This window comes from Octopus bimaculoides, chromosome 3, assembly GCF_001194135.2.
Source record: "Octopus bimaculoides isolate UCB-OBI-ISO-001 chromosome 3, ASM119413v2, whole genome shotgun sequence".
NCBI lineage: Eukaryota > Metazoa > Mollusca > Cephalopoda > Octopoda > Octopodidae > Octopus > Octopus bimaculoides.
In genome coordinates, this window is record NC_068983.1 from 94,060,428 (window position 1) to 94,080,044 (window position 19,617).

The window sequence follows — 19,617 nt, forward strand, 5'->3', positions numbered from 1 at the left end:
TTATATATATATATATATATATATATATATATATATATACATATATATATATATATATATATATACATATATATATATATATAATCTTTCAAATACTAAATTCATATCAAATACTAATATTTGCCAGAAATAATAAATAAATTTCTTAAAACAACATTTAATTATCTAAAAAAAAGGAAGGACACAGTGAAAAATATAGCGTTAGCTATGCAAAAAGATAATCACAGCAGGAATATCTTTGATCTTAGGTCTGCTTGATCAGAGATGACCTGAAGTGAAATGGTTACAACCAGCAGGATAATATGACTGATTCTCAGCTGTAACTGAGATATATGTTTACCTGGTGGTGATATCTGTGCATGAAGAGTTTAATCATTACACACAGCCAGTAATTAGAAGAGCAGAGTCTAAACCTAATGTAACTCATCAATTAGTGGTTTCTGCTTCTTTTCTTTTTGTATATAAAATTCAGTAAAGAGAGTGTGGGCAGTACCTATGACTGTTGCTTTTTTTCTGATCTGAGACTGACTACTGGACTGCTTTCTTTGAGTAGCTGAACAGAGAATTCATGATTGCAAGTTAACTAACCAATTTGCAAAATTTAGGAAACCAACAATGATAAGTAGCTCCTCCTCTCTGGTAACTATTTACAGCTTGTTAGACTGGGCCTTATTAGAGTTAAGTGTTTTGGTTATTGACATAATTTAATGTTGATTGGATATAAACCTCTAACTTCTTACTGGTTATCCAATACCCTCTTCATTCACCCACACTATCTTTTAACTATTCAAGAAGTATTTAATGTATTGAATGACATCATGCTATATAGAATATTATATCGCCATATCATATGAGAATGACTTCAAGGAGATAAAGAATATAAACCTAATTAGTATTTGTTGACTCGAGTATTAACTAAATATATTAACAATACATCATATTTAATGGTGTATTGTTTTCTATCAAGTTTTATATTGTATTGCATGACATAATGTGTGCATTATCTTGTAAATCTATGGTCAGTCGGCAACATGCTATAACAACATAAAATGACATCACAATTATCTTATATAGAATACTAAAGTACTAAAAGAAATCAAGATTAGTCATATTAACAGCAAAATAAAACACAAAATATTACCAAAAGCACATTGTTGCAACAAACAAACATTAGATAGACATTAGAACCAAACCATTTCCTTATAACTGAAAGAGACCTGACATCAACAGACAGAAAGTGTTAAAGTCCAGCAATAACCAATGAAAAATGTAGACACAACTTTATTTCTCTGATTCTTCTTTATAATAAAAAAACAGCAATAACAACCATCACTAATACCCTTTCATCCAAATGATAAGACCAGAAGAGTCTTGTATCATTGATGAAGTTAGGAAGCTTGTCACAACAAATAAAACTTGAAGTACTAATATGGAAATATGAAAAATTTGCCATATAAAAATTAAAACAGGAGCATAGTTACACACACACAAATATAATAGTTTCTTATTATATCTATTTGATTTATATGCATGTTTATAATGTTTACATATGTGTGCATATATTTATGCATATATACATTTAATATTCTCTCAGTTTCATTGTAATGCACTGAAAAGTGGAATTTCTTGTGTTATGCATGTCTTTCTTTGTGTGCATATGCTTTTTACTCATGGTTCTATTTTTTTGTTTTTCCAATTGTATTATGACAACATAATTATTGCAATTATTTTGACATGCCATATTACCATATTCTTCAATATATGTACACTTCATATATATATCGTTGATTCTACAGGCTTCACATAAAGTCAGCACATACAAAGTGATCTACATATTGACATCCTCCTTTGATGACTAGTCTAAATTATTTATGGTTATCTTGGTACTAGTAGAGAGCCACAGGCCAGTGACTAGTAGCATTTGCTCATAAGCAAAAACCAGGCCAATGGCTGGAGACAGCCTGTAAGTGAAAACCAGATCAGTGACAAGTTGGAAGTTGTAAAAGACTTAAAGAACAGTATTTCACAAAACAGAAAATAATGTTCAACTATATTTTCCCATTAATCTTAGCAATATCATGTAAAGAATTTAGATGTATAATCATTATCCTGTCTTGATTACTGTAAGAACATTTATTAAGTGCATACAGTTAGTTAACAAAAAGTGTTTTGTCAAGAGATATATATTTCTTTCTTTAAGATTGAAATTCATCTTTGCAGAATTTAAGCCAGCCACCAACATAACAACAAGACTTCTGTGTGCAAGTCAAGGCAGTTCCAGAGATTTGTGAATATGTGAATTTGTTAATGCGTGCATATATTATGGCATATAGGTGGATATACTTACACTCATGTAATGGGTGTACATATTACTGCATGTATGTGTGTACATGTATGTGATTACTTTTTAAATATGCATGATTATTCTATGTGTACATATGATTGCGTGCATGTGCTCATTCCAAGAAAATCAAATAGAACGTTCTAGAAATATTCATGGTACCACCATTCAATTGGATTTGAAAGAGGTAGGTCTTCCTTGGAAAACCCCAGGATTTTGAGGCCTTTAAGCAAATCTTTAATCAAGCCCAGCATGCCTTTGCTAATAGATTTAAATGAAAATCTATAATGCAGACATGAGCTGTAGTTTCCTCACTATGTATATATGTATGGATGGATGGATGGATGGTTTGTTCTCTATGTTTAAGCTGTTTAAATTCTTCTTCTGAGGAAGGAACTGGTTTCTAACAAAGATACAAAGCTCTGTTGTTGGAATATATGTTGTTGGAATATCAAAAGGTTCCTGGACTACTTATGTTTAATAAAAAAAATAACTTATTTACCTAAGTTTTAACATCATCTCCTTCGAAATAGTCACTCTATGCAGTAATACATTGGTCGCAGTGTTTCTACCACTTTTGGAATCTGGCCTGGAAGTCATTTTCCATAAGTGAATTGAGGACTTTCTGTGATTCGCTGTGGATTTCAACAGCAGTGTTAAAATGGCAACCTTTGGGCTGCATTTTCATCTTGGAAAAGAGATAGAAGTTCACAAGTGCTAAATCTGGTGAATAGGGTGAGTGCAGAAGCAATACCATGTTTTTGGTGAGAAATTCATGAGTAAGGAGAGCTCAGTGACAGGGTGCATTGTTATCATAAAGAATCCAATTCTTCATGCTCCACAGACCTGCTCACTTTCACCGAATGTCCTCCCTCAAATGCTTTGCTGTAGAACTCTAGATTGATGGCACTAGGGGATGAATTCTTGATGCACAATACCTTGGATGTCGGAAAAAAGGATGAGCATGCTTTTGATTGAGCTGTGGCTCTGTCGTACCTTCTTTGGTCATGGAGATGAAGGCCTCTTCTATTGTGACGACTGCTACTTCGTCTCAGGGTCATGCCTGTAGACCCGACCAGTGATGACCCTTGACAAGAAGGATGGGTCATCAGTGGCACATTCACAGAGATTTTGATGGACTTTGATGTGATGTCCTTTCTGTTTGGTGGTCAGCAGGCAGAGTATAAACTTAGCAGAGACATGTCACATTTTCAATTCAGATGTTAGGATTACCTGCATGGACCCATATGACAGACCAACAACATCAGTAATGTCGTTGATTGTCTTCCGATGATCCTCAAGCTGGTGAATTTTCTGCACATTTCTGGTGGTGATGATCATGACAGGTCTTTCAAATCACTCATCATCTTCCAGGGACATTCTTCCATTTTTGAAGCAACTGTACCACTCGAAACATTGCATACAACCCATTGCTTTCTTGGCCTAAGCTTGCCAAAGCATGCTCAATGTCTCTGTAGCAGACTCCTCAAGTTTAATGCAAAATTTCATGTTGGCTCTTTGTTCCAACTTCCTGTCCATGACAAAATCATAGACTACAGCATACATGTGATCACAAAACACACAAATTTCACACCTTGCAAAGTAAACACAGCGATGTCATTCAGCACACTGTCTCACGAAGGTCACTACTAGCTCTCACTGCACATGCAAGTGTGTGCTGCCATCTGTTGGTGTACTACAGAACTAGTCTGGGAGTTTTTTGATACCACCTTTTAGATAACAAAAACAGTGTTGCATTTTAAAGTTGAGAAAAGTCTTGCATATTTTTACTGTTCCACTTACAGATTGTATTTGTAATATATGAGTTGGTTCATTTCATTTTCTGAAAACCTTAGCTTATCCAAATTGCCACTTGGGCATTTACTCACAAAACCAAGTGCACTAATTATTATTGGTATAAATGTAAATTTATAATCTGGATATAGAAGCTGAAGGTTTCAAAGCAGTTGTCCATAATTAGCTTCTTTCTAATTGAGAAAAGACAGCTGACCTCTATGACAGTACATACTTTTTCTTGCCTACTCCAAACAACAATATCCAGCCTGTGATGTTTGTGTATATATTCAATAACAAAGAGATTTCCTATATTTATTCCAGGACAGTCTTTTTTACAAATGGTATTGTGAATTGTTTTTGCAATAACATCATGTCACATAGAAATGTAGTACCTTGATGACATCTTTGGGCAGCTTCTAATCACCTGTGTGATGTCTTCCACAGAAATATGATATAATCTACATTTTCAGTTACATCTTGCAGCTCCAAGAGATTCACTATTTCTTTTGTTTATTAGGTATTTCATAGCAATCTCCAGTTCTTGGATTGCAAAGATAGGCAGGCAGGCAGGCGAGAGAGGTAGGTAGGTAGGCCAAAATAGAGAGTGAAGTGAATAAGTAGCAGATATACTGTTGTGACACATACTTAAGAAATGATCCTTAAAAGCAGAGAGAGAGTGCGAGGGGAGAGAGAGTGCGAGGGGAGAGAGAGTGTGAGGGGAGAGAGAGTGCGAGGGGAGAGAGAGTGCGAGGGGAGAGAGAGTGCGAGGGGAGAGAGAGTGCGAGGGGAGAGAGAGTGCGAGGGGAGAGAGAGTGCGAGGGGAGAGAGAGTGCGAGGGGAGAGAGAGTGCGAGGGGAGAGAGAGTGCGAGGGGAGAGAGAGAAAGAAAGATATATTGTTTATTTGAAAGATGAGATAGGTACAACTGGCACATGCATAAACTCATAATAAAGTAGATTGTGCATATAGATGGTAGACAATGCTATAGAATGACGTGTTAGCTTCATGTTCCAGGTTTGAATTTCTTTTGTTGTAATTTCACTACATTTACATCAGTAGCATCTTTAAAAAAAAGGCATGAACATCACAACACTCATTTTCCTTTACCTACAAAATTTTTAGGCTTCACATCTGTCTGGAGAGAGCACCAAGAAGCCATTCCAGTGTAGTTTATCAGAGTTGTCATGACTTTGCAGCAAAAATCCTAAAAAGAGCTGTAATTTTTTTGCTTTCTTTTTGCTTCAGAAGAATAACAATATTTTGTATACGAAAATAATTTGAAGAAATACCTAAATATATTTACAAAAACTTTATTTCTCTAAGAAAAATTATCTAAATATAATTCAATTTTACTGCATTCAATATTTCCTTTGAAATAAAAATACAAATACCATGTCTAACCCTGAAAATACACAACACCCACCCTCACTCCACCATCACTGCCAACTTCAGCATTATTACCAACAATAGTAGCAGCACCAAAACAGCAAGTAGTACCACCAACATCAACATCATGAGGAGTATCACATATGTGGTGGGACTGTCTAACTTCACTTAAAATTTATAAATACTATTCTACTCCTTACTCTGAAAAATCTTCCATCACACAAATATTGGTTATTGAGGCAGCTATTTTAACAGCAAGATTCTAAATGAAGTCAGTTCTAGAACAGTGAAATTCTATTAACTGAAGAATATCATCATGTATATTTGGAATAATACAAATTCTGTTTATTTCCAATAACAATGGCAATGTTTATTTTTCATTTGTATTTTTGTATAGAATCTTTCTACCATTATTTTATTAAGGATTCTTTCTGATATCAGCTGCTGTAATTTAACACCATCTTCTTCTCTTTCTCTCTCTCTCTCTCTCTCTCTCTCTCTCTCTCTATATATATATATATATATATATATATATATATATATATATATTAATCTGTGCATATTTTTTCTTATAGTTTGTATTCAACATTTATTTGACTCAAACATTGCATAGATTTCTTCAGAGAAAACTGAACAGATGTTATAGGAAAAAGAAAAACAATATCACCGCTAGCAATAACAATGGTAATAGCATTAACAACAAAATAATAATTATTATTATTATGATTATTATTATGATTATTATTGTTGTTGTTGTTATTGTTACTATTTTTATTATTATTATTATTGTTGTTATCATCATCATCGTTTAACGTCCGCTTTCCATGCTAGTGAAGCCAGATGGCAACACTAGGCTCCAATCTGATTTGGCACAGTTTCTACAGCTGGATGCCCTTCCTAACGCCAACCACTCAGAGAGTGTAGTGGGTGTTTTTACGTGCCACCGGCACGAAGGGCAATGAGGCAGTACTGGCAACGGCGACGCTCAAAATGGTGTATTTTATGTGCCACCCACACAAGAGCCAGTCCAGGGGCACTGGCAACGATCTCGCTCGAAAGTCCTTACACATACCACGGGCACAAGTGCCAGAAAGGCGACGCTGGGCGCAGGTGCCATCACGATTTCGATTATCATTATTATTATTATTATGCTGAGATCAACTTTGCCTTTCACCCTTTTGGAGTCAATAAATTAAGTATTAGTGAAACACTGGGATTGATGTAATTGACAAGTCCTCTCCCCACAAATTTCAGGCCTTGTGCATTTAATAGAAATTTGTGGTGAATAAGGTCAGAGGACCTGAGTTCTCTTCTAACCCATTTACTGTTGAGGTTGACTCCCACAGCCTTTGTCTCTTCCCAGGCACTCACAGCCAGTAAGGATTTAAGCTTGAAGTTGTCCTTCCTCAAATGTGGCCCTCTTCCAAGGCTACCAAGCCCTGACTGCTCGCACAGTTATACCACTTGTGTAACTGTGGACACAGTACAGCCTTCTCCTAAGACACACTTTAATAAAAGTTAAGACACAGGCATGGCTGTATGGTAAGAAGATTGCTTCCCAACCACATGGTTCCAGGTTCAGTCCCACTGCATGGTAGTTTGGGCAAGTGCCTTCTACTATAGCCTTTAAGCCGACAAGAGCTTTATGAGTGGATTTGGTAGACGGAAACTAGAAGAAGCCCACCATATACCTGTGCGTGTGTGTGTGTGTGTGCATGTGTGTGTGTGTGTGTGCATGTGTGTGTGTGTGTGTGTGTGCATGTGTGTGTGTGTTTGTCCCCCACCACTACTGCTTGATAACTAGTGTTAGTGTGTTTACATCTCTGTAACTTTGTGGTTGGCAAAAGAGACTGATAGAATAAGTACCAGGCTTTCAAAAACAAGTGCTGGAGTCAAGTTGTTTGAGTAAAAGATTCTTCAAGGCAGTGCCCCAGCATGGCTGCAGACTAATGACTGGAACAAAGAAATGATAAAAGGTAAAATGTTCCATTCCCTTGGTCTGTCAGCATGCCAAACACTAACCCAGAATTTCTAAGTCCTCACACTGTAGCTAAATAGTGTGAAGACCATTGATGGATGAACCCAATATAGGGTTCATCCATCCTGTTAAGTGATATTGTTTTTGTGCTGTTGGGTTTCTAAGCAACCTTTCTCACCAAGTAAGCATGATGGAAGGGTTTGATTAGACACTGATGACCAGACCATGATCAGGTTGTGTTGGATTATGTATTACCAGTAACACTCATTAGTGACCTGATGTGAATGTTATAATATAATTGTTTCTTATTTAGGTATAAGGCCATTACATTGAACTAGACTGATACCTTATTTAATCAACCCCAGAGGGATGAAAGGTGAAGTTGATTTCAATGACATTTGAAATCAGATTGTAATAACCAGAAGAAATACATCAGATATTTTGTTCAATACTGAAATGATTCTGCTAATGCACAGCCCTTTATAACAAGTAATAATGATAATAATAATGTTGTGCTTTTTATCTTGATATGAGATCACCATGTCTCACACAATGGTTGTGACACATGTGCCTGGTGTACCTTTATCAGATGGGTAGTCATGATGGGTAATATTGGGCTTCATATATTTGTACCCCAGTGTCACTTTCATGGCATGCATTGCTCTCTCACTCATTAATAATAATAATAATAATAATCCTTTCTACTAAAGGCACAAGACCTGAAATTTTGTGGGCGGGGACTAGTCAATTACATTGACTCCAGTGTTTCACTGGTACTTATTTTATCAACCCTGAAAGGATGAAAAGCAAAGTCGACATTGGCGGAATTTGAACTCCAAATGAAATGCTGTGAAGCAATTTGTCCAGCGTGCCAGCCCACTGCCTTAATAATAATAATAATAATGATGATGATGATAACAATACATCCCTAGCATTAGAACCTGAAAAAAGGGGAGTAATAATAATTATATCATCATCATCAAAAAGCTGAGAAATTGCTGTTAGTGTTTAACTTCAGGTCAGCCATAATCAAGTAGAACTGTAATTAAAGTAATTCCTGCCATAACCATCTTATCTTTTTTTTTTTTTTAGTTTTCATGCATATTTTATCTAGGACATCATTATTTAATGCATCCCTTCTTATATTTTTAAGATAGTAAGTTGAAATTTGAAAGAAATTTACTGTTTAGCAACTACATATAGAGACTCATCATTAGCTAAGCATATACTAAACCCAACGTATGCCAATAATCTAGCAATGATAATATGGGACAATGACTGTCCAGACAGTGAAGGAGATTGAGATGAACTGTCTATATCACAGAAATGAAGAACCTTTGTTCTCTGGTAGAAATCTTCATCCGATCTAAATTATATATCACCTGGAAATCAGTAGCAATAGAGTTTTTTTTACAGCTTCTTTTCCATGCTGACATGTGTTAGACCTTTTCTTTTTCAGACAGTATTTTACTGCAATATACCCTTCAATTTGAGAACCCTTTTAACTCTTTAGCTTTCAGATTACTCTATTAAATATAATGCTTATTTATTTGCATTGTCTTAAATTAATCATGTATTATCTCATAGCTTCAAGATTTCAATGATATGATTGTTTATTTTTAGAATGACATTGCAGGTTGAGTGGGAGAGGCCAGATCTGGCCAGTTTTAACATAAAACAGGTAGAATATTTGAGCCTTATATAGCTGGTTTAAATGCTAAGGTGCTAATTTTACAACACATAGGGATGCAGCAGGCCTATTCTAAAATCAGGATGCACATGGAAAAAGTTGAGAAACTAATAAAGTACAAGGATTTTGAAACTGAAATGAGCAGGATGAAGGTAAAAGGTGTTCCAGTAATAATTGGGACACTGGGTATGATACAAAAATATGCAAACCATAGCAGGGCTCACAACTTTATATACAGTTCAAAAATACAGTTCCACTATACAGTTCATATCTTAAACAAGACATTCTTATTTCAATAACATAACTCACATAGTACATGTTCTGCAAGAGGAATTTTTGTATGCAACATCATATATTCAATAAAGTTGACAGGCTAGATAAAAATGAGGCCATTGGCCTAATTTGGCTTGTGGGCCATAGTTTGCTGACACTTGGTTGGCTACAGATGCAGGCATGGCTGTGTGGTTAAGAGGCTTGCTTTGCAACCAAGTGGTTTTGAGTTATCCCACTGCATGGCACACTGGGCAAGTATCTCCTCCTATAACCCCAAGCCAACCAAAGCCTCATGAGTGAATTTGGTAGATGGAAACTATGTGGAAGACTGTTATTTATGTGTGTATTTGTCCTCCACCACCACTTAACAACCAGTGTTGGTTTGTTTGCATCCCAATGAAATAGCAGTTCCAGCAAAGAGGTTGACAGAATAAATACTACACTTTCAACGATAAGTACTAGGGTCAATTTGTTCACTTAAACTCTTCAAGGCCCCAGCATGGCTGCAGTCCAATAACTGAAACAAGTAAAAGGTAAACAATAAAAGATAATCGGCCAATAGATAAAATTATGGTCTAATATATCAAAATATTAATAAACATGTATACTTATTGTCTAATGTAAAATATTAATAAACATGTATACTTATTGTCTAATGTAAAATTATGGTCTAAAATCTATGTCTAACTCTCCCTTTATTTTTTTCCATTTCAGATCTTTCAGTACAGACCCAGTGATGGCCTACAAATCTAACTAAAATTCTACACTGCTGCTTTATCTCTTTCTAACTGAAGCTTGTTAGAAATAATAGATGTATCTTCTTTGCTTACTCTTTTTTTCTACCTACATGTTTTGCTTGCTTGTGAACTGAAGTAATAAGGTTCTTTAAAATGCCATTGTTTGATCAATTTTGAAGCAGAAACGAAAACAGGAGAACATCAAAATATTTTTCTTGATCTTCTTTACCTATGTACTGAAGAAGGAAAAAATAAGTTTCTCCTTAGCTGGAAGTCTTCTATTCACATTACAGCTAGGTAAAGCAAAGAAAACAATTGTATTTGTCTGACCAAAAGAATACGATATCAAAGCTTAACGTTTCTTCGATGAAATTTCTTTCTTGCTTTATTTATGAATATTTTGCTGTTTTACAAAATTTTCCATTACTTGTGCACACATACACATACCTACAAATCTTTTTCTCTCTCTCTCTCTCTCTCTCTCTCTCTCTCTCTCTCCACTATTTTATCTCTTTCTCTTCCTCCCTATATGTAAACACATATGCATGCATACACACACACAAATACACTTAAAAAATGTTTAGTAAAGAAACAGAATGAATATTTTGTTGGTTTCAGACACACAACAACAAAATACATTAAGTATGAAATTTTAAGAAAAAAAGGAAATATTTTATAATGGCAAGCCAAGTACCTAGAAAAGTTGCCAAGAGAAATTTTGGCAGGTAAAATTTCGTTATTCTGTCAAAATTGGTTAATTCATGTATTTATTTCTAAATTTTGATTAAAAGGCTTGTCAATTCTGCTTGCTGCTTATTTGAAACATTTCTCACAAGAAAATTGATACCTGAATAATTTAAGTTTATTTTTAATAAATTTTAAAATTTCTGTGATTATTCTCTTTTCTCTCTCTCTCTCTCTCTCTCTCTCTCTCTCTCTCTCTTTCTCTCTCTCTCTACTTATCTATTTGTTTGTTACAAATACACACATGCCCACTCAGACACACACAGCTAAATCATTAGATTATTTTTTAAGTTTGAAAAAATTAACTGAAATTTAATATGATCCATACATCTATTTTGATGACATAATGCACCCCCACCCAGCATCATTTCACAAACATTTAATGTATTATCTGTTTTTTAAATATTCCTTCAAAATATTTCTTGTGGAATCTCAAGACAATTTAAACTATGCAGAAAACAAAGATAGCTCACTACCGACATTTTCTTCTGAGCAGGGAACAATTTTATCAAAACTTCCAATTGAACCATCCCCATGGATTTGTTCCTACATAAAGCTGAGAACATTGTTTTTTGTTTTCATTTTGTTCTGTTATACAAAACTAATCATAGATGTACTATCATCAGCTAAATATAAAAGTTAAAACCAAATAAGGTCAATCATACAAGGTTTATTATAGAAGTTCAGAGTCACCAAATTAAGTTGTCTTATTAAATCTAAGAGGATGTGTCAGAAAGTAATGGAAATTAAAATTGCATTGCTTTCTGACTCACTCCCATAGATATAGTAGAAGTATAGTGAAACTTAGCTACTCTTAATGATGACCATGTTTCTAGTTAGGTTACTTTCTTCTTAGAATCACAGCTCTAGTATTAAGAACTCTATCGTGATTTTTTTTTATATTACTGGATTTTATTAAAATTAGTTTTAGAATAATGCCTTGATTGACCTTAAATTCAAATTTATGACATTTAATACTCTATTATATTTTTTAATAAACTTCATTTTCATATATTTTTATTCATAAAAGTTTATTCTGTGTATCAATGTATGTCAATAACAATAATAATTAAATCTACAACATCCTTCACTTGTTAAAAGACAGCATATGCAAGCATCCATGTATGATATATACATATATATATGTGTGTGTGTGTGTATGTACAGACACACACTCACCAATGAGTATGTACAATAATGTTATACATAATCATTTTTCTATATGTATCTATTATGTGGGTAGAGCCAGGTAATGCTGGGAGCAACAGTTTTTGCCATATCACCAATGAATATCTAGTAGGTACTGGGGTGGGAATCACTTTGAAATACCCAGCTGAGTACAAACCAGATCTCATAATCAGTGGCCTGATGAGAATTTTGGACCATCGGGTTGCAAAACTACTAGAAGCATCTTGTGAGATTAATCCAAGGTGAAATGAAAACATTATTAAAGTATAAACCAAATCCATTATAAATGTGAAACTGTTCTTCCAAGCATAATCCTTTCAACTCACCTGTACCATGAGATGGGGATATAGAACTATCAGTCATCTGTGTCCCTGTCTCAGACCTCCCTTGCTGGTACCAGATAGAAAGCTAAACCAGAACATCTGGTACCAGTTCAATTAGATGGTTACCATAGAAATTAAAACTACCTCAATTGATCCTTAATTACCAAGATAACCATGAACTGGAGGAATAACCAAAACTGATATAAACATACGTTTTTGATCACGAAAATAAACATGATTAGATAATTTTGTTTTAAATAAGTTTCACTAAATTAATTATTTTATTATTGGTATTTTATTATCCTCAGGTTTTTATTGATCTTCTTCAATAGAAATTGATAAATTTTGTTTGTTTTTTTAACTAACTTTTCAGTAATTTTTCTATCAAAATTATTTATCAGTTTTCTTCTGTTGTGTTGCAAAATGTTTTTTTATACTACTTATATTGTACTAATACTAACTACTACTACTACTGCAACCACTACCAAAAATAATAATAATAATAATGATGACGACGACGACAATATAAATAATGTGTTTTTTCCATTTTAAAAATATTCCAATATTATGTTTTTAAATAATTGATAATATATATATACTGAAGATGATAAACTAGTCAATTTCTTTCTGAATTTTTGTTTACTATGTATTTATTCTAAATGCCAAAGTAAAATACATTTGCTTTGAAAAATAATTTAGGTCTGCAATTAGCTTTACTTAAAGAAGAGAGAGGGAAATAATATAAAAAATATATTAGTAAAATGCTTTCCTGTTTTCCTTCATTAATATATTTATCAGAACTCCTTTAATGTTATTTCGATCTAATCTGCCATTAATTTATCATTAAAGGTAATCTAATTTAATCTTTGATCTTCTACCTGTTCAATAAACAAGTTTAAATTGTAATGTCATCAAACAGCTCAGTTGAATAAAACTCCAATTCTGCTGTTGTAGCCATTTTCTTATTTCCTTTTAGAACTTTCTGAAAAATTCCAGATTACATCATCTTTTGAAACTACATCATTAAGCTGTAATATACCTTTATAGATTTGTTCCTGCTTCCTGCTGGAACCTATCTTGACTATTTCAGATATTTGTAGAATGACAAATTTTTTTCAGAATATAATCAATACCAAGATATTTCTCGAGAAATTATTTCTTTTTTATCATATACAGTTAAGACTAAAATTACTTACCAAATATCTGAAAACATATATAATCATTAAGCTAGCATCTCATTAAAAATAACTTTAGGATAGCTAAAATGTATCTAGCCTCAGTTCTGTTTTGTTCTCCCCCCCCACACACACACACACACACTTCCTTCTGCATGGCAGCATATATAATTGAAATTCTTTCCTGTGTTATTCCATCTGTCTTTCATTTTAGCTGATGGCTATTTGTGTCCAAACAGGTGTATGTTTCTCTTTTACGTCTGTTGTAAGAAACAGCAAACAATTAAATCATAATCCCTGCCATTTTCTACTACCTCACCATTGATCTCAGTTTTTTTTTTTTTCATATTCTAGTATTAGTTAAGTGCATTACCAAAGACGCCAGCCTCCCCCTTTCATACATGCACACATACTTACACATCTCACACATATACAAATACACACAAATATATATATATATATATAAAAAGACACACACTCACCCCATAAACCTATGCACCAACGTACACAGACACACACACATACACACATATTCATTTACACACAAACACACATGTACACAGACACACACATAGTGAGAATGAATAAACATAGAGTGTAAATTTATTGTTATTGTCTGCTTAATAAAAAGAAATTTTATGTTTCTTCCAATTAAAAGACCCCCTGCAGATCTGAAATTGATAAACCTCTGAGGGAGCTAGTACTTTTTTAAACTGCATTAAGTTGTTTTTATTCTTATCACTGTCATTGTTGTTGTTGTTGTTATTATTATTGCTATTATTAAGGTATTGAGCTGGCAGAACTGTTAGCATGTCAAATAAAATGCTTAGCAGTAATTCTGTGTTTTCAACATTCTGAGTTCAAATTCTCCCAAAATTGATTTTTGCTTTTCAGTGTCAATAAAATAAGTACTAGTCAAGTACTGGAGTTGATGTAATCAACTTTTCCCACCCCTCAATTGCTGGCCTTGTATCAAAAATTGAAAAGATTATTATTATTTTTATTACTACTATTGCTACTACTGCTACTCAGTAGTTCTATTTTTACTTTTACTTTCTCTGTACATCTTGAGTATTTGCAGTGTTTTGGTTTTCTGTTGTGTTAATTACTCTTTATAAGATGTGTGTTCTACCTGGTGGTGTTGTTTTCTGTATGCTGTGTACGTAAGTCTTGGTATTTATCTGTAAGTATTTTTAACCCTTCCCAGGGCACTTATTATTGTACAAGTTGTCCTATTTTCAGTTCTCACATTCTAGTTACCTTTGTTTCTAGATATTTTATATTTGGATATTTTCTCCACTTCATTTAGTGATATTTTTTGTCTGCTGGGACTGAAGTTTTGAATAGGAGGCACTTCTTTTCCTGGTAGTCCTTAACAAAACAATATTGGACTGATGAACCTTAATCTCCCTATGTTGAAGGATTGGCATATCACAGAGTATGGTAGCTTTCTATATGTTTATACTGCCTCTTAATAATAATAATAAAACTCAGTAACTGCACTCTTGGATGCTGAGGACACTAAATACATAAAGCAGCTCCAATACTAACAACCTATGTCAACCAAGCAATGCCAAAATGAATGAAAACAACCATATCACTAAAAGGCAAGGAGAAGATAATTGAAACCACCCCTATTCCCATAAGAAGAGAAAACCTCTTATGAAATCTTCTTCAGGAGATTCCTTTTCTCCTGTAATATTCTGCTTAGTTCTGCTTTCATTAACAAACATGCTAACTGAAACATCACATCCAAAGCTGATACAGATAGCATTTTCTTACCCTGTAGTTAAGGAAATGGATCTAATACAAATAGAAAAAATCTACTTCAGAGTAAAACTGATGGGACTAGTAAAATACTAAGAAACTATCAAAGCTACCAAAAAGAAATTGATTTGTGTAATAAGGAAACAAAGAAAATATAAACTTTTATATATAAGGAAACAAAAAAGTACTAATTACCAAACCATTACTAAATAAAAAGATTTAGATAAAACAATAAAAAAGGTTGTAAGGGAAAAAGTCAAACAGAATTTTAAAAATATTCTGAAGAAGAAAATATAACCATAAAAACAATTCATGGTCAACACCTCACAAGACTTGACAAAAGAGAAGTAAGCCAGAGTGGAAAGTCAAAAACAGAAATTACCTACCCACAAATAATTATGTTAACATAATAATGAAGAAAGATGTTAACATCAAGTCAAGGCTATTCAATCAATACAAGTTCATTGACCACATCATCTGTGGTGCCCAGTTCTTGCCAAGTCATGGTATATTCATTGATACAATCAAGTCAGCAGCTTTGTATACTGTGTAATATGCAAACAGTTTGATATGAAAATGGATTAAACATGTTACATAACAATTTGATCACAATCATTTGAAATATGCTTGTCTAGACTGACAAGATGTTTGAAGAAAACTGTCCAAACACAATTATCTAGGACTGGAGCAAAAATGCCTGTTTTCTGATATCTCAGTCCCTTCTGACCAAAACATTATCTGAAAAGAGGGTGAGAAAATGTCACAATACAAGGGGCTTGAAAATGAAACAAGTAGGACGTAGGGCATGAAAGTGAAAACAATAATAATAGTTGGAGACTAGACATGATAAACAAAAAATATGAACAGAAACATACAAATGATACCAGAACTCATTGCTTTACACACTGTCTAAAGATAGTCCTGCTAGACACAGCTCATAAATTATGCAAGACACTTTCAGTTCACAACTCAAGTAGGACACAAAATGTACTCTATGCAATCATTACTGAATATAACAATATAGCTCACACAACACAAGATCTACATGATCACCAGCCAATAGAATAATGCAAAACACACTCTTACATAATCAATACTCAACACTATAATACAACTCATAGTTACTCTACACAACAGACAAAACACTAATGCAACACCAGAAACAACTGTATTAATCTCACAACGAAGAAAACCTGATGTATTATATAAACACTATTCTACATTTCCAGAAGACAATGCTGCACACACCTCAGGAACATTGGCAGTATACCTGATAGTGCAGCAGAAATTTGCATTAAAATGTTGAGATAATAATAACAACAACAACAATATTGTTAAAAAATGTTTAATTAGATATCTAGCCTTAGATATAAATGAGAAGTGGTGATATCATGCCTTTCACAAAGACAAATGTAGAACTGGAAATTGAAACAGATTGACAGATTCCACTCAGAATTTATCAATACACTATTATAGTGTCTACTCCTCAAACAACTACAACAATACAGAAAACAAAACAAACCCTGATTATAGATGTAACACAAAACTAGCTTCCCATTTCCCAAAATGACAATGCTGCATACACTTTACTAACACAGAATTGCAGCTGATATTGCAGTAAAAACTTACATGAAATTACTGAAAATACATAATAGTAATTTCTTTGGAATAATAATAATAATAATGATGATGATAATAATAATAATAATAATAATAATAATAATAATAATAATAATAATAATAATAATAATAATAATAATAATAATAGTGTGTCTACTTAACAATCATAGATATATACATTAGTAAAACATATCTGAAATACTGAACCACTCTGAATTTTAAAAAAATAATAAATTTTATATTCTAATCTACCAATTCCAAAATAAAGTAAAATAGATATGTTTCTTACTATCATATCAATATTGTTAGAAGCTTTCAAAATTATCAAGTTATCTGGCTAAAATATTGGCAAACTTACTAATTATATTTTATATCATTCATAAATATTATTTTTTTTATTGACTAACTAAAACCTCATTGCTTTGATATGATCTCAGAGACAGATTATTTTTAACTAATGAAATGTTGTCTAGAAAATATTTTATAGTAAATAAACTACAAGTTTGTTGTTTCATCATCATTGTTGTTGTTGGTATTGACATAAGGTTGGGAGGGTGCACCAACCATTTGAATTAATTACTTAGGTGTGGCTGTGAAAAGTTAGATGTTCCTTTTTCTTTTCTCTATTCTGACATCACAGATAAATGATAGATAACGAAAGTGTTAACCAGTTTCCTCTGCTAGATTCATTTATATTATAAATTTATTTCCATCAACTTAAGTTATATTCAGAAATAAAAATGGCTGGCCATTTATTCTGATCATGAGTACAAGATTTTAAACAATTTAATCCTTTTTATATTAATCCTTGTATCAACCCACCGGAGACTACCTGTTTCTATGATACAAAAACCACCTTTTTAAAATGATTATATTTATATTAAATCTTCCATTATAATTTTATGTAGGAACATGTTTGCTAAGTTGTTTCCAAGCATCAGATTAACAATGACTTTTTCTTAATTTATTAATTCCCTCCACATTCTTGGATTATTTTCAAAACTGATTGAAACATACGTTGTATTATTAGAAATATTATAACAAAAGTGTTCAGTTTCACATTAGCTATGAAACCAAAGGTGCTAGATTCCATACCCAATTAAAAGAAAAATGAAAATGTCCTTTAGAATTGTTGTTGTTATTGTTTAGCCCTAGGTTGGTCCTGAATGAGCAGATCTATGATCAAAGCTATCTTATCTGTAATCATATAATCCATTTTTGGACTTTGTAGGACTTCATAATCAAATACGTAGTGAGATTTGATGGAGATTTGGTCATTATTTCTCACAGGTTAACCAAATACATAGGCTCATTCTTTATTTAGACTGTTATAAATTTGGTAAAAACTAAGAGTCAATGTGAAATCAAAGAGTTAGAAAAATATAATATAGCTAAAGTTTAGAAAATACATTAATTGATAAAAAGACATTCAATAGTTGAAGTGCACACACAGACAATAACAGCCAATATCAAAACATTAGAAAATAGCTAAGAAATTATCGGATACTTGATTGTTTTTTCCTTTTCAAATGGTTTTTAATCATTTTTAACGATTCTATCGATTTTCTTTTGTTTTTTTCTTCAAGTCTAGTCTCTTTTCTTCATTGAAGAATGAAACAGTAGTGAGGTAGATTATCCTATAATCACTGATTTCTTGTGAAGTCTTTTATTTCCTTCTCATTTGCTTTTTTTTTTTTTTTTGAGGTGGGGTGGCAGGTGATGGGCGTAAAATCCTCAAATGGAAAATATAGGAGATTATCTTATTGTAAACTATGAGAAAAGCTTGGAAATGTGATAAATGTTAGACTTATTTTTGCTATATTTTCTTTTGCTACTTTGTGATTTTTTTTTTTTTGCATTTTTTAAAATATTTTTTCAGTGCATGTTTCAGAAATATTTATAATTGAAGTGTATGCTGTCTGTTTTGAAATAAATAAAAAGGAATGTTATAATTTTGCTTTTTAATGTCCCTGAATCAATCCTGTATGATTATTTGATGCCTTAGCTTACAGATGAAGCTGTGTTTCTAATTTTTATCTTCACAAGCTTTAATATAATATATATATATTAACAAATTGTTCAAATGTAAATTTCTGTGTAAAAGCACATGTTTATAAAAAAAATATTGACTGCGCAAATTTCTGTTGTTTGACTTGATTCCCTTTTCTTAATCTGTGTTTATTAACCCTGTTTATCATTAACTGAGTTGTTAACAATCAAGACTACTAAGTGTTTCATAAATCTCACTTTTATAACCTTGCAATTCTTTTATACAATTCACATCTCTATCATAGAGAAAACTGACTGTTGTTTGCCTAGCAAAGAAAGAAGCAAAAAAGAGGTTTGCACATATTATGCAATGTGAGGATCAGAAGCATGAAGTATTCCACTGACTTTGAGAAGAAAGGGACATTGAAATGCTACTACAAGAGATTATTGAATGAAAAGAATTTGAGGAAGAGAGGGGGTGGAGAATTGTTTCTAAATAATAATGGTTTCATAAATGGACAGAGCCAGAAGTTGGAGCATAGCTGATTAAATCATTCCCAGTATCAGTATCTATTTTCGTGCTAGATGAGGAAAGGCAAAAATCAACCAC

At 32.8% G+C, this 19,617-nt stretch overlaps 1 protein-coding gene across 5 annotated transcripts in view; it reads left to right on the top strand.

Moving 5' to 3' along the window:
* The window catches only part of LOC106883961 (transmembrane protein 245), a 503,944-nt gene extending 484,788 nt beyond the window's left edge, over positions 1-19,156 (top strand). For all 5 annotated transcript variants that reach the window (XM_052966323.1, XM_052966324.1, XM_052966325.1 and 2 more), the window contains one exon: positions 10,179-19,156. In XM_052966323.1, the coding sequence (XP_052822283.1) occupies positions 10,179-10,221 (43 nt within the window). In that variant the 3' untranslated portion in view covers positions 10,222-19,156. The remainder of the gene's footprint in view (positions 1-10,178) is intronic.
* Positions 19,157-19,617: the final 461 nt, after the last annotated feature.